General features: G+C 37.5%; 1 protein-coding gene across 2 annotated transcripts in view; it reads right to left on the reverse strand.

The window, feature by feature from the left end:
* The window catches only part of LOC134494198 (desmocollin-1-like), a 39,600-nt gene extending 16,254 nt beyond the window's left edge, over positions 1 to 23,346 (reverse strand). The window contains exons 1-9 of one of the 2 annotated variants that reach the window (XM_063299222.1): positions 23,016 to 23,344; positions 13,905 to 13,989; positions 12,511 to 12,713; positions 11,750 to 11,860; positions 8,891 to 9,046; positions 5,963 to 6,107; positions 4,614 to 4,789; positions 1,513 to 1,647; positions 73 to 258 (exon numbers count right to left, since the gene is read on the reverse strand). In XM_063299222.1, coding sequence (XP_063155292.1) covers positions 73 to 258; positions 1,513 to 1,647; positions 4,614 to 4,789; positions 5,963 to 6,107; positions 8,891 to 9,046; positions 11,750 to 11,860; positions 12,511 to 12,713; positions 13,905 to 13,989; positions 23,016 to 23,093 — 1,275 coding nt within the window. In that variant the 5' untranslated portion in view covers positions 23,094 to 23,344. Of the gene's footprint in view, positions 1 to 72; positions 259 to 1,512; positions 1,648 to 4,613; positions 4,790 to 5,962; positions 6,108 to 8,890; positions 9,047 to 11,749; positions 11,861 to 12,510; positions 12,714 to 13,904; positions 13,990 to 23,015 lie in introns of both variants that reach the window. The other variant, XM_063299223.1, reaches the window with a different exon arrangement.
* Positions 23,347 to 24,120: the final 774 nt, after the last annotated feature.

A 24,120-nucleotide genomic window follows, 5' to 3' on the forward strand; every position in this document is an offset into this window, starting at 1 on the left:
CTCCTTATACAACTCTAAACGAAGGTGGAAACATAGCCTGTAACATTTTGCATAGTCCTTTTCCTTAGTTACCTTTTCAATACATAAGGTACCAATGTTTGAATCCTTGTTCATTTCAATTTTGAAAGCACCATCTTCATTTCCTTTTATAATATTGAAAGTAGCATGCCAGGCTGGAGTTCCCCGTACATCTTTGTCTACAACACCAATTTTCATTACTTCTCTGCCAATTGTGTTTTCGGAAACAAATACTTCATACTGAAATTAGCAAAAAATTCATAGATTAACTTTCTTATGCAGACCTTAAGAGTATGTTAGTATTCCAAGATGCTAGAATCCCAAGTGGTATTAGTATATATATCCTATTTGTTTTTGTACATAACTATACACAGTACACTAAAACCAGGAGATCATGAGTTCTAGTCCCGTCTTAGGCACAAAGCCAGGTGGGTAACATTGGGCCAGGCACTCTCTCTCAGCCCTAGGAAGCAGGCAAGGGCAAACCACTTCCAAAAAACCATGCCAAGAAAACTGCAGGGACTTGTCCAGGCAGTCGCCAAGAGTCCACACCAACTTGAAGGCACAAAAATAAATAAATAAATAAATAACCCTCCCCAATCATTTCTACATACTCTACCCCTCCTTTAGTCAGATTTATTACTGTTCTCAACTTTTAGTTTTGTTAGATAATATTTGCCAATTAAGCCATTCCAAATTAAACACGGAAGTGGTTGTGGAGGTGGTCATCTGTGTTCTCCTGCAACCAAGAGGAGAACAGAAATCATGGTTTAATAAACACGATAACTTGTAGCTATCCTTAGAGCAATCTTTTCTTGTGAAGTTTTTCTGGCATGGCCAGTTTATGAGTTAAAATACAATTTAATAATCAGATCAATATTTAAGTTCCTCACAGATTTCAACTGCACTTATTTATTTTTCCAATAAAAATAAACGGGGTAGGAAACAAAGAGCTCAGTGTAACAACATTGCTGCACCATCCCCTTACTAGGTATACAGAGTAAATTCCCATGGTTATAAAAGAGAAGGGAGGGAGAACACAATCAGACTTGCAAGATTATGTTACAAAAGCCGAGTTTTTACTCTTCCATGGAATTGGTTTCATGGCTTGATCTATCTCATAGGGCTGACATCAATCTTGCAAGTCTGGCTGTGCTCCCCCTCCTCTTTTTTATAATTGTGGAAATCAGGGAGGTATCTGTCTGAGACATTTGCACACACTTTCTACATGTGCCAGACATAATCTATGTTTCCCTTCACATCTCTTTGGTAATGGCTCTTCCCTCTCTCCCCCTCAGGGCCATCTTCTTTACTCTCTACACCAGGCTAATCATACCAGAATAGATTAAAACATGCAGGTTTAGACTCAGGATTATGAAACATATATACATACATACATACATACATACATACATACATATATTACCATAAAAATCAAAAACACATAATGAAAAAAGTAAAACATTATAATTAATTTGAAAATGTCAAACATACCACACCATGTTCACACATCGGTGCATGATCATTTGCATCAGCAACTTTAATTGTAACTGTTCCAGTGTTGCACAAACCATAACGATCACCATCCATATCTCTCGCTTCCATAAATATGGTATAACTATCTGTTTTCTGAAAGAGAGCATTGTAGACAAGCATATCGTTTATTCATTCTTAAAAACCTAATAAATTACATACAATTTATAAATATAAATAGAATGATGAACCACAAGATTTTTAAAAATGTAATGACTATTAAAATTACTTTGTTTCCCATATCTATCCATATAAATGCTTCTAAAGCCACTTATGCAGAGTTCTGTAAATTCATTTCCCTGCTTATCAATGATGAATTTCTCCCTGACTGATACATCCACCTGCATGTCCAGAAAAAGCCCATGGCTGGAAGAAGAAATATTTGCTCTTTTTCTTCTTCATGCTCTATAAAAAAAAAAGACAAAGTAGTTTCCACGTTTTCCAGAATACTAGCCGTGCTCGTTGCAGCCTCCTGCCAAAATAACGCTCCCCTTCCCTTCACGCTCAGCTTTTCCAGGCTGCCATCCTTTCGTGTCATTGAGATTTTGTGGGAGGTGGCTAGAGTAACACACTGGTTGCACCTTCTAAAACATCCTGCACAAGGGGAAGCAACCTTTCATAGATTTTAAAATTCACTAGGCAAGTATGCCAAGTCGAAATATGCAGATTTCTGACATTAGGTCAGTCCTGGTAAATCTTAGCAAAACAGGTTGGACTTTGGAGTGGGGGGAGGGGCAAAATCCCACATATCTAGAAGGGGTCAAGTTGGGGAAGGCTGTGATAATTTACATATATTGTTGCACTGCCAGTTACATACTTAAGACAATTTCCTGTGACCCAGAAATATGTTTATAAGACATCTGACTAAATGGTAATATGACAAAAAAAAGGAAGTAGATTAAAGACAACCCATACAATTAGCTTTTTCCAATTTATTATTAATTGGCATGCTCATCTATTCATTCTGGGGCAACACTTAAGGAAAGGTCCTCTTTTAGCACTGCAATTGCCTCAAAAGTATAAGCTGTCAATAATACAGCAAATTACAATCTTCTCCCTCAAATCACTTTCTACGGGGCATTTCTTCTTCCAGTTCTATGTCATTGGCTAGCGGCTGACCATATTTTCAATCCATTTTCAAGCTTTCATTGCTTCCCATCAGCATATCTAAGAATTTTGCAGTTCGAATTGGCTCAGTAATCAGTAAAGCTTTTTGTTACAAGGAAACTACATATTCCTTATAACCAGTTCAGGTCTATAAGCTTGATTGTAGGATTCTGGTTCCAAAATACTCTTCAAAAGTTGTCCCTGAGATCGACTTCCAGTGGAATGTGGTGGACTGAACAGCTGTGCCCGTGAGCTCCGCAGGCAGAACTGGCATCATGGCAGTTTTTTCGGGCTCAGGCTGGTTTCTCCTGAAGCCCAGGAGCATTTTTCCGGACCAAGGAAAACACTCAGAATTGACCACTGGTCCTCCGAACAGTGAGTTGCAGCCAGGAGATCATAAACAGTGTTCCAATCAACGGGTAAGACGTCGCCAGGAGGCTGGGACGTCACCATTTCCAAGCCATGCTGCAGCCTTAAAGGGACATTAAGTCCAGCCACCTCATTTCTAAAGTGCCCAATTTATTTTTTTTTTAAGTATTTCTACCCTAAGAGAGGCTTTCTACATTAAGGAGGAACGATCTCTCTTGGTGCTTATTGTTATTTTTGTGATTAATTTTTTTAAAAAAATAAGCTTTGGATTTTGCTTTCCATCCAATACTAAGGAGGGTTGAGAGTATGTTATTACTATTTTTGTGCTAATTTTGAAGATTTTAGCATTTTTTCTACACGCCGAATCTGTCATTCTGGACTTTTACTTTCCTGCTGCTACTTTCTCTGGGGAACTGTCTGTTATCTTAACTCAGTTCAGAAGTTTCCCATTACCTTTCACTTTTGCTGATTAAGTATCTAGGGGGCACCATAACTTACTGTCTCAGACATGGAGGATCTTAACCAGGCTTTCTTTGACTTTCACCAAGATATTAAAGAACATATTAAGCAGATTTTTTCTGATTCATGCCAAGTTATTATGCAAGACATTCAGAGCATTGTGGAAAATATGTGGTCTAAAATGTGCCACCTGGTTGGGGATGTTGTGGATGAAACTGAAGAATCTAACAGTGATGGAAATGTCTCTCCTAAGAGTGAGATTCAGGCTTCTGTTGAAATCCTGGATGAAATTGACAATGCTGAATTGAAGAACTTAAGCAGAGAAATAGAGCTGCAAGACATGAGTGAATCTGACTTTTTGATGGAATGTTATGGAAAAGGGATTATTATGTATGGGAGGTTTTTTGAAGAGAAATCTATGTTTGTAACGGGGGGCTGTTGGATTTAAGAAAATAGCTCTATGTTTATTATGGGGATATATGTAAATGTTTTGGTCTAATTTGAAGGGGGTTAAGGGACCAAAAATACCTGGATGGTCTTTTGGTTTTGGATGATTTCACTTAGTGTTAATGACTGGGATTATGATTAAGGTTTTTTAAAAAAAATAATATTAATTCATGTTTCTTGTATTATTATAATGGCAGACAATTTAAATGCTGTTTTATTTTTGATCTTTATTATAGTAGACAGGAATGTATAGAATAGTAGTAGAAAGGAAATAATTAAGTAATTGTTATTTTGGGGGGGAAGTTGATTAGGTGATTTATACTGTTTCTTTTAATATAAGGGGAGGGAGCAATGATATTTAGTAATTTTTATAATGCGCTAAGGGGTTGACTTGTAGAAATAATGTGATTTTGGTTTAATATAGAGTAAGGGACTGATTATGGAAAAGTGCTTTATATCCTTGATGTTTAAAGTCAGAAGTCACTTCTTTCTGTAATCTGTTTAAAAATTTTCTCCTGTGTTTTCATACTTCTTTAGGTTTTTTGTAGTTTTTTGTTTGTTTTTCTGTATCTTTTATCTTTTTCTGAAATTTAGTAAAATTCCTTTTTTAAAAAAAAAAGTTGTCCCCTGAAAGGTGCAATGGTAAAGAACAGCAACATTAGGTTTCCAAAAAAAATTACCTCTCTATCCAAGGCCGGGGTCTGCAAAGAAATATCACCAGTAACTGGATTTACAGCAAATAAAGTACCACCTTGAGGTAAAACAGGATTCTGTCTCACAATTCTGTATTTCAGTTTAGTGTGCAGGGTATTAGGTTCATCTCTGTCTGTTGCAGTCATCCGTCCAATTAAGGTTCCTATAGTAAAAAAAATAAAAATTAATATTCTACCATAATATGCATCTTACATTATTATTAAAGAGCTACTTATCAAGCAATTCTTAAATTAATGCAATAGAGAGAAGTTCTTCAAATAACCTTTCCATACAAACTACTACAATTTCTCATACATATTTCTACAATTCGTTCTTGCTTGTTTCACCAAGCTACACTTTATCATACTGTATAAAATTGTCCATGTCTTCACCAGCAACACTTAAATTTAAAATTATTAATACATAATTTTGTGGGAAATATTATTCAATTACAAGCATGTAATGCTTAATGGAAGTTCTACCCACTTCTAACTGGCAATTTCTTTACAATATTACAGTGGATGTTTAAAAATAAAAATATGCAGCTAATTAACAACAAATTTGATTTCTTTTCAAGAAAAGATGCTATCACCCAGATTTAATCCAAAGAAGCAGCACTGAACAGAAAACTCTTCCCACATTCCCTCCAGGAAGAAAAAATCTGCTACTTTCAATTTTTAGCTCAAAATGCCAGGCAAATATAAACAGTATAACCCTATCTATATTTACTAAAAAGTAAATTGTGAAAAATAAATCTCATTTACTTCCATGGATCTTATATCGAATGGTTATATAATTTCATAAGTACTCTCCCAAAGCATCAATAGGAATTAAAAGGACCAATTAAAAGCTATTGGTCACTAAATAACACAAGGCTCTCTAGATTTTCATTTATGGAGCATGGAAAAGATTCAGAAATGTATCAGACTGGCCCAAAACATCAGAAACAAAATCCTCTTGACGATCCAAGGTAACTTCAAAGCAGTAGATCACTCTGCCTCTGATCAACACAGAAATAAGGTGCCTCAGATATTAATATTAAGGTCAAGATATTTTCAAGGTAGGGATATTCCTCTCTATTGCCAAGGTGGAGAATTTTACTGGCTTCATTCCACATAAAAATATTAACAGCTATATATAATTAGTGTAATTTTCTTTATTTGTTAAACTGTCCAATTCAAAAGGGTTGATGTAGTCAGTTCTTCAGAAACCAATTTCAGCACCTATTCACTCAATGTTGGCTGAATCTTATCCATCAAACTGCAGTCCAAGCAAGGGATTAAATTGTTAATCGAGTATAAAACTAAAATGTTTTCAAATTATATTATTTGCTTACCAGATCTGCTATTCTCTGGAATAGTAAAAGTAATTGAATCAGGATTAAAAATTGGGGGGTTATCATTATCATCCTCAATTTGGATTATATGTACAAGTGGAGTCTCTGGTGTGTAGCCATCTAATGTCTTTGCATAGCAAATTATCTGTAAAAAAGAAAAGTATATTCATTTGCTATCTATGCATAGTTGACTTTGTTCGCTAATCCATTTGAACAATTAATGTGATACATTATTACATTCCTTGTACTTCAGTATTTATTGATTTACATATTTAATTTGTACACCACCAGACTCCCAGTCACTCTGGGCAGTTCAAAAACTAAAAAAACCACAGAAAATATAACAATAAAATCATATAATAAAAAGGACAATGGAGCAAAAATCTGACAATACCGTGCAACAATGAAATCATACACGGTGCTCAGAAGGGACTTCAACCATCCTAGCCAAAAACCTGGGTGAAGAACCAGGTCTTCACAGCCCCGTGAAACATCAATCAGGTGTGAGCCATCCAGATCTCGGGAGAAAAGGGGAGACTTCATTCCAGAGTGCAGGCACTGTGACAGAGAAGGTACACTTCCGGTGTCCCAATCAATGGCATAGTTTAATTGAAGGAACCCAGAGTGCACCAACCCTGTCAGATCACATTGGCCATGCAGATACTATGGGAGATAGGCAGTCCCTCAAGGACCAGGTCCCATATCATGTAAGGCTTTATAGATAATGACCAGCACCTTGAATTGCACCTGGAAGCAAACTCAACCAGTGCAGCTCGAGAAGCAGGGGTGTTACATAGCCATACCTAGGTATACCAATCACTGCATGCCCCACTGCATTCTGGACCAGTTGAAGCTTCTGTGTGGTCTTCAGAGGCAGCTCCATGTAGAGCAAGTTGCAGTAATCAAGCTGAGAGATGACCAGAACATGAGTGACTATCTGAAGGGCCTCCTGACCTAAGAAAGGGTGCAACTGGCATACCAGATGAAGCTGTGCAAAGGCCTTCCTGGCCACAACTGTCACCTGCTCATTGAGAGCAGCTGTGAGTCCAGGAAGACCCCCAGATTGTGCACTACTCTTGAATGGGGAAGTGCTACACATACAAGGTTAAGAATGGAATATCCCCAGATTTAGGTTGCCTAAACACCTACATCTACTAGGTCTTGGTAGGATTGAATTAGATATGGTTCCTCCTCATCCAAGCCCACAAGGCCTTCATGCACTGGTACAGGACCACGACAGCGTCACTTGGCCAGACTGGGGTTGAAAGATGTATTTGGGGATCATCAGAGTACTGATGATACCAAACCCCAAAGTGGCAGATGACCTCACACAGTGGTTTCATGTAGATATAGAATAGGAGAGGAGAGGGAGTAGAACCTTGTGGATCCCCACAAAGTAGAGGCCCAGGGAGCAATCTTTTTTCCACAACATACACTGATTGGAATGTACCCACAAAAAAGGAAGAGAGCCACCATAAAACATTTCCCCTATCACCAGCTCATGGAGCCAAAGCAGAAGGATATCATGGTCAGTGGTAACAAAAGTCACTGAGAGATGAAGGAGCACAAACATGGATGCACCTCATGTTCTGCCACAGAACATCTGCAAGTGGAACCAAAGCTGTCTCAGTACTAAATCCCAGACTGAAGCCTGACTAAAACAGGTACAATCTGTTTCTTCCAGGATACTCATCAACTTTAGACCAACCACCTTCTCAGCAACCTTCCCCAGAAAAGGAAGGCTGGAGACTGGACAATAGCTATTGAGAACCACTGGGTCCAAGGACAGTTTCTTAAGGAGGAGACACACCACTGTCTCTTTCAAGGCAGGAGGTACCACACCCTGTCAAGGAGGCTGACACCACAGCATGGACCCAAATGTAGGTCACTTCCTTGGTCACTTTTATGACCCCAGAGAGGCCAGGACACTGGTAGCTAAGCTGACATCACAAAGAAGCCTGTCTACTTCCTTAGAAATCACTGGTTGAAACTCATCCCAAATCACATCACTAAACTGTGCCCAGGCACCTCGGCTTGACCTATCCCATCAGAGTTCAAGCCAGAGCTTATTTGAGTGATTCTATCCATCAAATAGCCTGAATAATCCTTACAATAGCCTAACAGATGTTCCAAGGGGCCTCCTTTCCCAATAGGGACCAGGTGATCCTAATCAGGGCTGCTGGATAGCTATCAGCAAATGCAATAAGGGTGGAAAAATAATGATAGTTCAGCAGCCAGGTCCTTTTTGAGATGTACTGGTAACATTAACTTCATGCAGAGTCTGTAATAAATGAAGCTGTTATTCTGAGTTTCATAAAATCTGAACTTTGATTCTCTTTCTAACTATTAGCGATATCATTTATCAAGCAAAAAAATTACATTCTTATAACCAGCAGTTTTAAATGTTAGCAGAAGAGATACACTGATGTAGATCCTACTTTTCTGCTCCATGTCCATTTCACATCCTATTATATACTTGGTTTACAACCACTTGTTCAGCAACCATTCAAACTTGCAACAGCACTAAACAAGTGATATTTATGACCAGTCCTCAGAGTTCTGGCCACTGCAGTGTCTGTGCAGTCACATGATCATAATCCAGGTGCCCAGCACGTAGCTCACAATTGCAACATTGGAGCATCCAGCAGTTGCCATTTGCAACCTTTTTGCCAGCTTCCAACAAGCAAAGTTAATGGGGAAGGCTGCAGAAGGTCCTAACTGATAACCAGGTGACATCCTTGTTTAATGATCCACAATGATTCGCTTGATGACAGCAACCAGGACTGCTGGAATTGCCATCACTAAGTGGTGTGGTCACATGTCGTGCTTTACAACCGTATCACTTAGTGATGGCAATTCCAGTCCCAATTGCCATGATAAACTGGGGACTACTTGTATTTTAGAAAATGACAAAATTATCACTCTTACCCGAAATTCTGCATACTCTTCCCGATCTATTGGGCAAGTAACGAAGAGATTTCCTGTTTCTTTTTCAATGTAAAAATAATTTAGTGGTGGTTGATCAACACCAGGACCACCGATAGAATAGGTAATGTTGTACTTTTGAACTGTATCAGAAGATAGCTATGTAGAAAGAAAAATGTGGGAAACAAAAGAAAATCATCACTATATCCTACATCCCAGAACTGAAGCATAACATCTCCACAGAAAATATCTAAATATTTTAAAAGTATTCAATGTATATACAAAAGATGGTAATGTACTCCTACAGATGTTGCTGGATTACCACACTCTCTGTTTCTCACTGGCCGCTAAAGTAAGTGGGAGGTGGAATTCGGTATATAGAGGGCTACACATTGCCCATTATGGATACATGTATAATTATATATTGTTTGCTTTGATGAATTCTAAGAAGGCAAATAAAAACACCTACAGTATGGTTTTTAAGGGGATTTAAATGTTCATATACACTGCAAATTGGTTGGAATACAGAGAAGAGTTAGAGATTAAATACCTATATAGCCTTACCAAGTAATCCTCTTTTTTTCTTTTCCTTTTTTCCAGTACTCATAAATAATAAATAATAATACAGTGGAGACATTACTATTGAGTTCAAAGATATAAACTTTTTTCATATTACAAAATAATTCAGTTCACTTTGCAACTTTTTATCAACGTTATATTAAGCATCAACTGTATATTATAGAAGCAACTTTATGTTCATACAGAGAAATTAAACATTGATATACATTTGCTATTTGAAAGGTTTAATCTACTTTAACCATCACAGTGTTAACAGCTTTCAGTTTCTACTATATAGACACCATTGCATTTAGTTTTTATTTGTGTTCTACAATGTATTATTTCTATTCTATAATAAAACAAATAATTTGGGGAAAATATATATTGTTTAGATCACAAGATTTTCTTGCAGGTCCTCTTTGTTTTTAGGCAGCTGAATTTCAAATACAGGTGCTTAAAATCATCTAGTAGAAATGACTTAGTAGAGCTCTCCCAATCTTGTGCCCTCCAGGTATGCTGGGAAACTATCATATGCTTGTTACTATAATTCTGTCACATCTAGTTACTAGTATATGATTTCAACCTAAACAGCATAACTGTGGCCAACACAGCATCCTAACCCAATCAAGCCAAGATATATTTTCACTCCTCAAAAACAAAATTATAAAGATTATTGGTACACTATATAAACAGACTATTTTTGCTGCTTAGCTTTTCTTTATTGTGTTTGAGATCTATGTCGGAGTAGATGTTTACCATACCTTTGCAACAGAAAATAGTCTAAAAATCAACCTCTTACAGAAGCTCTTGGAAATCTCAGTAGGCACTACACATATATAGCAAATAACCACATTCCAAACTTCAAAAACAATTTATATTATTGAGCCGTTCAATCTCAAAGTTTGAATAAGGAGATGAAGTCTGTGGGTAGCAGAGATATAACTTCAACTCATAAAACATGAATCAGATACTTCGTATGCTAGTGTTCATTCACCTGGGACATATGAAGCAAGTTAAAGAATCTTAATTCTTGTACAAAAACTTCCTCAAAAGTTAAAATGGTAAATTGATAATTTTATTCTTTGATTACAATCAGAGTCCAGATACATCACTTTGCTATAAAGTTGGCTGTCAAACTAAAAAAGGAAATTAAGAACTAAATTTGTATCATACTGTGGGAACAATGGAAAAGGCTTGAATAACAAAGTGAGCAAGTTATGTTAGGCAACAGTCTGTACTATTTTCTTATATAATTTACCATTTGAGCAAGATCAACTAATATTTTATATAAGTGACTACACATGAGACTAACTGTACTATAGGCAGGTTGTTTATCTGAAGATTTTGGTTAAGGTTTATACCACCACCCCCTATACACACACACACACACACATCAGCTGAAAGAGCAAGTAGTAACCTAAGGAGGGCTCCAAAAACCATCACAATCAGTTTATGCCAAGGAAAGAACAACTATAGCTATTCCTGGACTGAGATAACCTGACCACAGAAATCCACAAGTTGTAACTTCAAGTTTGGGATACAGCAACAGACTATATGGAGCTACCCTTCAGACTGGCCTAGAAGTTGATGCTAGTGCAAGCTTCTATGATTAGGGTTCCAACTGTAATCTACCTAAATATATGGCACTTATCTGAAAGATACGGCACTGGCTATTAGACTGCTACTGAGCCAAATTCAAGGAACTTTTCCAACATACAATTTAGGTAGACAGCTGGCAGAGCGCCTGCTAAGTGACATACCTATCCATCAACTAAAATTTAGGGAATGACTTCTGGAGGGTGCCAGATCTACCTCTAATCTGTTATATGAAGACTCGAGAGTGATTGCTCTCAGAGTGTGTACACATTCTGTTAAGTTACAACTGGCACCAAACCTTCCAAAAACAGTTTAAGACATATCTGTTCATCTGTATTTCTGGTTAACTTGCACTGCTGTGTTTTTCTGTTGAGACAGTATTGTCCCCTGTACACAGAATGTTAATAGGTATGTGGTTTTAAATATACATAGTTCAGAGGTTTTTTAAGTAGTTCATTATTTAAGTATGTTAAATATTATTTGTTCTTTGGGATCATAAAAAATGAAAAATATGTGGTATTAATTTTATCAATAAATAATAGTATTCCTGCCCACAGCCACAACAAATACAAGTTACTTTCTTAAAATAGCTCACGTAGGATTTCTTCTAATTATTTATTATTTATTAAATTTATATTACACCTTTCCATGGTTCACATAATACATACCCCTAGTGAAAATAGAAAAAGGAAGTAACTTATTACTTACCTGCTGAATTTGCATTGGGAAAGGTCCCAGTGAGTTTTCCTTTATAGTAGTTGGAACAGGAGCCCATCTTCGTTTACTGCGTCTAAGAACAGTCTCTCCTGTTTTGTGTGTCTGAGTTCAAGAGATATACAAACAAGCAATAGCAATATATTTGTAAAATGTATAATTTGTTCTAATGTTTTCAACTGTCTTCTTTACTCATACTTTTCACTGCCCCAAATATTCTTTTTTCCTGCAGTGTCTTTAATAGCATCATTCTTTCTTCACCACACCAATTCTAACAGGGGGAAAAAATGAGATTTATCTTTCATCTATAGCTAAAAGAGTGCTAAAAGCTTGTGCTGGAACCACATGTTCTGATGATATCTGTAAGCGTAGAACTAGGCATTATAGGAACTGCAAGGCTGTCAGAAGAAGCCACATGGTGTTTCCTCCCCATACCTCTCCTCAATTTAATGTGCTTTTAAAAACATTACACTACAAGTTTCTTTGCTCTCACTCAATTTCATTAGTCAAAACTCCTAGAACATTGTTGTCATGTTAAGCATTTTGACTAATTCAAATTTCCACATGATTGGATTCCAGGGATTGGTCATGTTGGTTGAGGATTATGGTTGAGGATCTGAAGCTCAACACATCTGGAAGTTACCAGATTTGAAAAGGCCGATTTACATATGAATGAGGATAGAGTAGCAAAAGATCAGGATTTTAATCAGTTACAGCCAATTAACTTTCTTAACACCTAGTTCCAGGCCACTTACTTTTGAAGAATGTGACAGCAAATTGACATGTATTTGCTTTTGTTGATTATTTTGCAAGTTCTTGAGCAATATGGAGAATTCTTTCTTTCCAGAAGACAAAGAAACTGCATTTGTTGTAAATATAGAACCATCTTCCAGGGCTATGAAATCAGGGTCACTAGTACTGATCAGGTCAAAAGTTCTAAGACACCCTTTCAGATTTACTAGTAAAAAGACAAAAAGAAAGTTGTAAGAATCACTCCCAATATCATCACCCACACAGACTACAGATACACATATATACCCTAAACATTTTACATTGTGTATACGTGAAAATCCAAAATTAAATAAATTGGCCAAATGTCACAAGATTTTAGTTTTCTCACATGAGACTGTAAAATTTCAAGCAAGAAAGTAAAAAACACTTTAGATTACATGAAAGTCCAGCATTCTCATATGACATCATACAATCAGCATTCTGTATGATTCTGGCTTTTTTTTTCTTTTTAAAGTTATTGGCACCTAGCACTTGAAAAGGTTAGGAAGATAGAATTGGAATTCACATGATATATGCCCCTACTTCAATACATTTGTCCAGAGATAGACAGACATAAAAGAAGCACCATAAAGGAATCCAGTTAAAAATGTTCATTTTCACCTATTAGCTTGGTTTAAATTATCTCTAAATAATAAATCTTAGATTCATATCGCCTGATCAGACATTGCTCAGGGGTCTTGTTTCAACTGATGCAACAAATAAATTGCAGAAAATAAAAAAAAGAAAATGGTTATCAGTATTCAGATTATATGCTGAGGTGGAAGGAATAATCAGCTAGTTCCATTTATTTCAGATAAAACTTGTAATATTAGTACGCTTTCTCCCAAGCTGACAGTTGGTCTGTTCATTGGTGTGTTTCTAAATTTAGAATCCAAATCAAAGTCTTTGTGGTGGATTTCAGCACTGCCGCTGATTCCCAGGAAGGAGGGAGTGCATTCCAGGCAGTTAAGAGGATTCACAGTCCAGAGACCGTTGCTGGGAAAGTTAAGAGGTTCAAGGTAGTCTCCCAGGTTATTTACCCTTAGGTCAGTTAGAGTAGCTTTGGTCTGGCAAGATTCTGTCTGTATGGTGAAAGCAATAAAGAACTAGAGTTTGGATTATACTGACTCGACACTTCTTGGGCTGGCCTTGACAGTCTTGTGTTTGAAGGGCTCACTCCTCAATGAGCATATTTAATATTCTAACCCTGAGCTTTAAGCTAATACTCTTCAACCAGGAAAATTCCATCTTGAATACAATATGACTTATTTGAAAAAACATGCTTTGTACAGTGAGGAGGAGGAAGAGGAGGAGAAATTATAACCACAGATATTAGATTCCAATGATTATACTTAAGAAACTCTTGCAGTTTTCTCACCTTGGCCAATTAGTGTGTCTGGATCTAGTTTCGGAGGCACATTTAGGGTAACTTTTTTGCAAGCTTCACAAAATAAACTTAATACCTAGATGGAGAAAAAAGAAGTATTATTATACTTCAATTATATTTGTATTACAGAATTATAAATAATGAAAATAAATATGGTCTTGTAGCATATCCCTGCTTGAGAGCTGTGTCTCTTCTCACTAGTTTCTATTGTAAAAAAATGTTTTTGCTAATTGTCTATTCAGACAGAAAATATGAATTGAAATACCTATAAAGCGTTTATACACAAGAGGAAGTCTAGCCTTATTACTGATCTTTCCTGTATGGAAAAATTTGATGCACGTTACATTACCATGTGCAGAAAGTTCTTTCCAACACTATGCAGACAGTAGATAAAAAATATCTGGTGTGTTACAGGCAAAAATGGCAACATGTTTAAGTTGTAGAGGCAGAACTAGTTAATAGGACCCCATGATACCTGTCACCCCACATATTCTTTCAAAATGCTTGAATGGCTACGTGAATCCTTTTCAAAGTTTAATTATATTGATATGATACATGAAGGAACAGAAGTTTTACAAGCTTTATTACCCGAATAAGTATTTGCACAAAATTATGTTTCCATTTTGGCTCAAGGGACTGATCTACATTTGCATTCAATTAATCCATGAACATTTACCAACTTCATTGAGAAATTAAATTAGGATAACAGTACAGGTAAGGTAACCATGTAGCATGTTTGGACAAGCAGGTGAAACCAGTCAATATTCAAGCAACACATTTCACATCAAGGGACACAATGCAAGGCACCGAAAATAGCAAGGCCTCCCTCTTCAATAGATTTGGAAGAATACAGTATGTTCAATTCATAGTTAAACCAGAACCTATTTTCCCCTTCCTTTAGGGAAGCCTTGACTACAGTATGACTCATTTGAGTAGACCCACTGATTGGAGTTAAAGAACCTACAGACTTCTTCAACTACAATATAGCACTTAACTTATATTTAAAAATGGGGCATGATGGTGGTATGTTATTTCATACAGCAAAACTAATCAACAAAAGGGAAATACAAGTATCTAAAACAGCATCAAAGGATCAACAAAATCTCAAAATTAATAAGCATAGCAGTTTTTTTTTTTAAAAAGGGGCAAATCTGAAATAGTTATAAACAGAACCAAAAAATTGATCATATTATTTAAAAGTCTTTTTCCTTGCCTTTATTGAAAAAAGACTATTAAATGTTGTACTGTCAAACACTGGCAATACATATAAAGGGTCCACTACTGCAAATTTTGCTTGGATGTCTTCTTCCTATGTGATATAGTAATTCTTATAGCCAATTCTTTAGCCTGATCACTTATCTAACATATTGACAGTTTTAAATACAGGATGTACCCAAGAACATGTGCATCTTTAAATTAAGTTGGATGCATGTTAACAATCCTGTTGATGTCCACCCAAGATGCAAAAGTAACAGGAAAAGATAAACCATATGGGTTAATGTTGCAACTGAACTGGCTAGCCAATGGAGGAGGATGCCAGAAGTTGCAGTTCAGCAACATATGGAGGGAAACAGATTTTTTCTGACTTCCACCAAGATTTTAAACAGATTTCTTCTGACTTCTACAAAGCTTTTACATTCAGGATATTGTGGAAAATATGAGATTTAAAATGTGCCATCAGGTTGGGGATGTGGTAGATGAAACTGAGGAATTCAACAGCAATAGAAATGTTTCTTCTAAGAGTGAGATTGTGATTTTTATTGAGATGCTGGATGAAGATCAGAGTGGACTTGGAGAAATTTAAGGGGGAGAGAGATCTGCAAGGCACAAGTGAAATTGACTTTCTGGTGGAAAGCCATGCAAAGCAGCTGAAATTTTTGAGGGGGGAGTCAGACTTTTGATTCTTTCAAGAGAAAAGCTCTGTGCACATTGTGGGGATATGTAAATGCTCTGGTTTATTTTGAAGTGGGATAAGGGTTGAAGAACATTTATCTGGTTTGCTTTAACGGTTTGATTGATGTCATTTGGTTTTAAAGATTTGGATTAAGATTATTAGGGTTTTAAAAATGTGTTTATTTGGATGGTTTTAAGGATTTGATTTAAGGTTACTGTTTTGAATTGTCTTTGTTTCTGGGTTTATTAAGATTAAGATTAAAACTGTTGTATCTTTCAAGTATTAGAGCAGACAAGCTATGTGCTTTTAATTTTATTCTTATTTTAGTAGACAGAAATGTACAGAATAGTAGTAGGAAGGGAATAATTAAATATGTGATATCTTTTGGAGGGGAGAAAGATGTTTAGGAGGTTTATGTTTTTTTATTTTCATATAAGGGGAAGGAGTAACTGTACTTAGTGATTTTTATTATGTGCCAAAGTGGAATGATTTATAGAAATAACATGGTTTTGGTTTGTTTCGTTTGTTTGTAGTTTTTAATCTTCTCTTGAAACTTAATAAAATTTATTTTTTAAAAAAGCAACATATGGTGGGTGCAGGTTCCCCATATTTGGTCTAAATCAGTGGTTCTCAAAGTGTGGTCTGGGGACCCCTGGGCTCTGTGAAGTCATATAAGTAAATATTTAAAAATTTCTCAGTTTTAATTTCTCATACAATAAATATTGATAGATATAACTGACATAAACCAAAGCTCTTTGGGGTCCTCAATCATTTTTAAGAAAATAAGGGGTCCTGAGACCAAAATGTTTGAGAACCACTTCTCTAAATCAAAGATGCTAGTAAAGGTAAAGGTAAAGGTTTCCCTTGACGTAAAGTCCAGTCGTGTCCGACTCTAGGGGGCGGTGCTCATCTCCGTTTCTAAGCCTTAGAGCTGGCGTTGTCCGTAGACATTTTCCGGGTCATGTGGCCAGCATGACGACACGGAACGCCATTACCTTCCTGCCGAAGCGGTACCTATTGATCTACTCACATTTCCATGTTTTTGAACTGCTAGGTGAGCAGGAGCTGGGACTAGCAACAGGAGCTCACCCCGCCGCGCAGTTTCGAACCGCCAACCTTCCGATCGGCAGCTCAGCGGTTTAACCTACAGCGCCACCGCGTCCCTCAAAGATGCTAACTGTAGTGAATAAACAGCAGTTGTAATGCTTTAACAGGTTATCCAGGGAAGTTTCTCAAGATGCTTTCTTGGAAGAATATCAATAGTGTAAATGTGATTAGCTCTGGGAGGTCACTCTGCTGCAAGTGCCTATAAAGATATACTTAACAAGATGGATGTAAACAAAGTCATCATTCCAAAGCAAATTACAATCACTATAGACACAGACCTCTCATCAGCAATACAGATAGTCTTTGCTTAATGACACTAACTGGAACCAGAAACTCCATTCTTAAGCAACATGGTCACAAGTCAAACCACCATGTGACCACACCACTTAGCAACGGCAGTTCTGCCAGTCCTGGATGCTATTGGTAAGCGAGGACTGCATAGGTCATTAAGTGAGGACCTCACATGACCATGACTTACAACTTCCTGTGGCTTCCCCCTTGACTTTGCTTCTCAGCAGCTGGCAGGGAAGGCCACAAATTACAATCAGGTGACCTCAGGGATGCTGTGATGGCTTTAATTATGAGGAATGGTCATTACCAGTTGTTCAGCGCCGTCGGTTGCTGAACAAACAGTCATTAAACGAGGGCCACCTGTATTCCTTCCATGAAAAAACGCTCTGCTGTAATTCTTAGAATTAGGAGTTTAGGGTTTCCTAAAGGAAAATAGCTGCTGGAAAACTGTAAGCAGTAAGGAACATCACTGGGCAAATCCACTGAAACACTTTGACTTTTATAGGGGAGAGATCAGCAGTCCTACTATCAACAACACTGATCTTGTTCACAATGTGATACCTCTGTAAAATATGCTTTTGTTTGTACATGTCTGTGCACGCTTCTCCAAGTCAGTCCTGACTCTTGGGGACTGCCTGGACAAGTTCCTGCAGTTTTCTTGGCAACATTTTCTGAAGTGGTTTGCCACTGCTTTCCTCCTAGGGCTAAGAGAAAGTGACTGGCCCATGGTCACCCAGCTGAGTACATGCACAAGGCAGGGCCAGAGCTCTAAGGGTTGTTCTAAGAAGAACAGACCAACGCACAGATGACCCAAAGCAGTGACACAGAAGTCTAAACTGAGCAGATAAATGACCAACAGAATCAGGCAACATAATCAAAAGCTGAAGTGGAATCTATGGCACATATGAAAGAGCTTTAGGCGTCTCTAGATAAGATTTGTGGAGATGCAGCCCCAACACTTCTAGCAAGACAGTAGCGGGCATCTTTTTGTTTTGTTTTGTTTTCGCAGCAAAGGGTTGCAGTAAAATATTGAACAGCTGCAGTAGATGGTCATGATGAGTTGGGGTATCTTACGCACTTAGGCTAAGCCAGCATTTTTGCTATAATCATTCACAAAGAATAAGGGGCTGCCAAGGGTATTGGGATGGAAAAAGAGAAAACACAGGTAAGATATGTAGCAACATCAGGAAAAGATGCTGGAAATCCTGTACCCTTTTGCAGCCCATCGTTCCAGGGCAGAGTAGGAAGGTTCTCTACTCACGCTATTTTAGGAAATATTAAAATTACTGCAACAACACACATTTATGAAACATACTCAAAGGTGTATAGTGGACTGTAGTTTCTCATAGATTTTAATATACTGTTGTATTATATTAAAACAAGGTAAAATGCTAAATATTTGTATATTATTTTCTACTCCTACTGAAAGTAGTGTACTGTACCTCATGCATTTTCTTCCTTCAACATCTATTAAACAATCAGTGCTAAGGATGGCACTCGGGCGATCCAGCTCTAACCAAAGGCAAATCCTTCAACCCAATTGAATTGAATTGAATTCAGTGGTTTACCTGCAACTTGCAATTCCCCTCCCCCCCTTTTATAACACAAAGGGGGGGAGGGGGAATTGCAAGTTGCAGGTAAACCACTGAATCCAAGGGAAAAGAAGATGCATGCCATTGAGACCAAGCCTCTGTTCCTAAAAGCTTCTTGAGAAGGTGGTTCTTCCGCCCTACTTAAACGTATCTAAAAAATGGAAGCAACTCATATTTCTAGATAACTGGTCCTATTGCTCTTATTGTTAGGAAGACTTTTTTCTAATATTCAAGAAGAATGAATTAAATCTATTATTCCTGGTCCTAACTCTGGAACGATAGAGAATGACTTTGGACCTTTTCTGTGTAACATCCCTTCTGGTGTTTGAGAAAGCTGTTCTATCGCTCCTCAATCTTCTAAGCTCAAAACTAAACATGCCAACTCTTTTAATCTTTCTTTACCTAACTTAGTTTCCCATTTCTGACAATCTTTTTGTCTTTCTTTAAACCCATTCGTTCATCTGTTTATTTGAATCTTTCTCAAAAAGTTATGTCCACAAACGATACTGTACTTGAGGTGGGCTTTGCTCTTTGGCAGAATAGAATATACCTATTATTTCCCATGCTTCAGAAACTATCAAAGAGGTAGAGCCTCTTTTGAGTCCAGTTGCTTCATGAATGCATCCATGCAAGTTCCTTGAGAAGAACAGGGGAAAGTTTGCCTTTGTTTTTGGGATGTTACTGTTATTTTGTTTTTCACTTCCCAGTCTAGTTTACAGCACTGATACTTTCTGGTCTCCCATCAAGCACCAACTAGGTCCAACTTTGCTTAGTTTTCCAACATCAGCCAAAGATATCTAAGGTTATTCTAAATATATTGTTGGAAACACAAATGTCAACGAATCATAGTTACAAGTAGCATTTAATATAAATGGTATACATTTCTCATTAATTAGAACAAGGAGGTTTCACTGACATTCTTGGTACGTTGCCAAATATTGAATGTTAAATCTAGGAGCACACAACTTCATTAACTACCATTAACACAGATTATTTATAATATAAAATGCTATCAGTAGCAAAGTAGTAAAGTATATTAAAAGCTAAAAAAGGAAAGCACCTTAAATAAAAAGAAACATTCTATCATCTTGAAAGGGGAATAAATGGAGTGAATTATTTATGTATTTATTAGATTTATTATGTATTTGTTTATTAGATATCCCACATTTACAACAACCCTGAGCTGGGATGAGAGACAGTAAGTGGCCCACAGTCACCCAACTGGCTTCTGTGCCTAAGGAAGGACTAGAACTCATGATCTCCAACTAGAATAGCTAGATACAACAATACAAGTTTCTAAGTAGAAAAAAAAAAAACGTAAAATATCACATTTTGGTAAGAAATTCATCAGTCCCCTCCCCACAATCTTTGTTAGACTTTTTTCCAAATCTGTACTTGGTAGAGAGCATCATTAGCACATAATTACTATTAAACATCATGTCTTGTTTCAATACAAAATTATTCATTGTTTTTATTGCATTAAGTAAATTAATCATAAACATTCAATGAAATTAGTTACTTATAAAATTAGCATAATCAACTGTATGGTTACTTATGTCATAAGAGTAATCCAAAGAATTTCACATTTATATTTAAGTTTTAAGAGTAAGCATAGTTTGACAGTTCTAATTAGGATTACACCATGTACTAAAATTATACTCCATTAATATTCTCTTATTAATTCTCTGATAACTTTCAAAGACTCATTTTTTTCACCATTTTCATTACCTAGTAGTGATTGTTGGAGGAAAGGTTGGGTGTAGCATAAATGTAAGTATTATAACTGTTACTCACAATGAATTTAAAGTAAAAGCAAAGTATTTGCTGCTAGAAAAGGAACTGTAATAGAACTATCCATTAAAATTTACATTTAAACATTCTTAGCAAGGAGCAGGACAGCAATAGTGCTCTTATATGGACCATCACATTGGAAAGTACAGTACATCAATCAGTAAAAAGAGTTTAGATTTAGTAAAACAAGTATTACATTCATATTTTATCAGAAATTGGCCTCTTTGAACTATGATTTACTGGATTTATAGGACCACCCAACTCAAACAACATGATGGCATACAACAAAAATAAAGAACACGCCCCCCCAAAACCCCACACATTAAAAAAGCTAACGAGTATGTAACATATAAATTGGTGGCTGAATAATAATTAAACAACCAAAAGAAACTCCACTCAATTGGACCCAAACACTTGGAGGAAAAAGCCAGGCCTTAACAACTTTTTAAAGGCAAGCAGAGTTGGGGTCTGTCATATATTTTTTTGGGGGGGTATCATTCCAGAGTACAGGGGTAACCCAGATAATTGGAACTGTCAAACTATGCTTACTCTTAAAACTTACATATAGATGTGAAATTCTGTGGTTTATTCTTAAGACGTAAGCTACCATATCCAGTTTAAGTGAGACACCTGTATTTTTGAGTTTTGCTTCTTATTCCAAATAAATGTACTCATTACTTTTCAAAACTCACTACTATTGGAGTTCATGATTACAATGTATTGAAGGTCTGTTTATCACTTCTTGAAGTTATCAGTTACTGAGGCGGAAGCCAAGGTATTTTGTTCAATTCTCTCTTGAACAAAGAGAGGTTCTGCAATAATATACATTTCTTTAATTAAGACACATATATAAATCCAGGGAAATCAATACACATATTCCTATTGAAAGGAGTAGTACTCCAAAATGATTAAATGTCCAAATTTCACTAAACTGCGCCTGCAAAACTGCCTCTTTTTGAAAATGAAGCAGAGTATATACACCGGTCATCATAAAAAATACACTGTATTTCCAGAAGTTGGCTAATCAAAACTTTCCTTTTCTTTCTTCCTTTCAGTCAATAACGTAAATGTATTTCATAACACATTCTTAATTTGTATGTATTTCTATATTTTGATACATACCCACCTGGAATCATCATTCATGGCATATAAATACAATTCACTTTCAAGTATATTGTGAAGTTCATTTGACCAAGGAAGATATAGAGTGCCATCTAAACATTACAATAATCTTTCACAAGAGTTCATATAACTACACTGCATTTCTCTCATATCCCACACTTGACAAACTTATTAAATTTAAAAAAAAAATCTTGGTTATTGAAACAAGATGCTAGAAATACTAGACATTTGCCAGAAGCCAAAAAAATTCATTCTAAAGTAGGACTATTACACAAGAACCCAACTCTCTTCCCTTCAGAGAAATAAAATATCTCCTTGCAGAGGCTTATGCAAGCAAATTAGGCATCTTATTGGTGTAACAGGTAAATATTTGCTTTCAAATAGGAAAAAGGAAACATTATTTCCTGAGACCATCAGATAAATCAAAGAAATAAATAAACTGTAGTGCAGCAAAATCTGCAAAAGGCAAATGCCACTCTTTCAAAGTTATATCCACCCTAAAAGGTGACAGCCATCCAGGACATGAAATATATAGCATTTGGTTCTACTTTCTCTTATTTGCATTATTTCTTCCCCCACGACCCAGAAGCTGCTCATAATAGTACGTTTTCATGATCTCCCATCCGCAAATTCATCTCCCAACCTCTGCATGCATCAGGTCAAGGAAAATGGCGACAAACTTTTACTCGTTTTATCATATTTTGTTCGGGGCGGGGGCTGTGAGGCGGCGTTCGACCTTACTTTAAAACCAAACTCATGTATAGTTTGATCCTCACTTCCAAGTCGATGCCCTTCTTAAAGCCAGCCATATTGTGCAATATAATCGGCACAGTGAAAGAAGACACCTTCCACCAATCTTCTTACTTCGCTCCCCTTCTTCACAGTTTAATTTATCGGATTTTTTCCCCCTCTTCATGTTTCCGAGCGCACTCGCGGACGGAAGAAAGAGAAAGGGTGAAAGAGAAAGGTTTAGCCTAGAGGTTTTTAACTGCGTAAGAAATTTCCTTTAAAGAAAAAAAGGAAGTAAAGCAGCATACCCCACCCCACCCCCCATGTATTTCAGAAGTAAGCCTTTTATCTCTCCAAAGAAAATTTCCACCCAGCCAGGGCGCTCTGCCGCATCCCGGCACAGCAAACACTCCACACCGGCGAAAGCGTAGTCCTTTGCCACGCGAGCGCAAACTCCTCAAGGTCCGCGTGGGCCAGCGACTGGTTCACGGGCTTTCGGCCTGCCACTCCCGCCACCTTCCTGCCTCCACTCGCTACGGAAGGCGCAGCCCCCTTTCCCTGGAGAGCCCCACTCACCAAGAGGCCGAGCAGAAGCTGGAGGCAAACGGCTCCAACAGGGCCCTCTCTGCGCCTTGCTCTTGCCAGCGGGGCCATGTCCGGGGGCGAAAAGTTTGGCGGGAATTGCGGCTACCTGGGCTGGCGACTCCGACCAGGTGAGTCTGAGGTTCCCCGCCCGGCTCCCTAGCTGCAGCTCCAAGGGCGGCCGTAATGAAGAGGAGGAGGAGGAGGTGACGACTTTGTTTTCTCTCCCTCTCTCGGTTCGCTCAGGCTCCGGCTGGCTGGCTCCTCCCGTCCACAGTAGGATTTCCCTCCTAGCCAGGGTGGGGCAATCGGAGGAAGAAGGTTAGTAGCAACGGCACCTTTGAGATAAGCTAATTAGTTTCCCTCTTTCTTTCTTTCTTTCTTTCTTTCTTTTTCTTTCTTTCTTTCGACTTGACCAGGGAGTGGAGCCGCAGCCCCGCCCGGTCTTGGGAAGGTACGAAAAGGGCTGGAATTACATGCCCGTTCCGGCTGTTTTGTCCCCGACACAGGAGGAGTTGTGCGTGTAGAGTGAGAAAGCAATTCACACTGTGAAAGGCGTCTCGTCGTTCAGCTTGGTTACCTCTTAGTAACTGACTTTGCCTTGGGGTGGCTTTCCTCTCTTTAGGCAAGCTGCTTTCAGCCACGTAACTTCCAGACGACACCTTCAAAAATCCCTCCAAGAATGGACCCTCTTCCCTGAAAGAGTTTATAGGACTGAGTCCTTGTGTCTAAATCCCATTTGGCACAGGGCATGGTTTCCTTTCTCAAGCAGCAAGTTGAATTGTTTTCTCTTTGCCTCTGGCCTCCTACAGCTCAATTATTTCCCCAGTGGTCTTTTTCCCCGGTGCAAATATGGATTAAATGTACTCTATACTTATAGAACTGGATTATCAATACTATTTGGCATTTTGCACATATAAATTATCCCCTTCCCAAACAATTCCTTCTTCAAAAGAAATTCTTTAATACTCACCCTGGAGTCAGTGTGTTGGCTGGCAAATGGCGCCTCAGAAACTATTGAGAACATTTTAGCATTTGAAATTGTGACTGTAATGAATGTATAAACATTTATCTCTTTGAAATACAAAGTTAAAAATGC

This window comes from Candoia aspera, chromosome 3, assembly GCF_035149785.1.
Source record: "Candoia aspera isolate rCanAsp1 chromosome 3, rCanAsp1.hap2, whole genome shotgun sequence".
Classification (NCBI taxonomy): Eukaryota; Metazoa; Chordata; class Lepidosauria; order Squamata; family Boidae; genus Candoia; species Candoia aspera.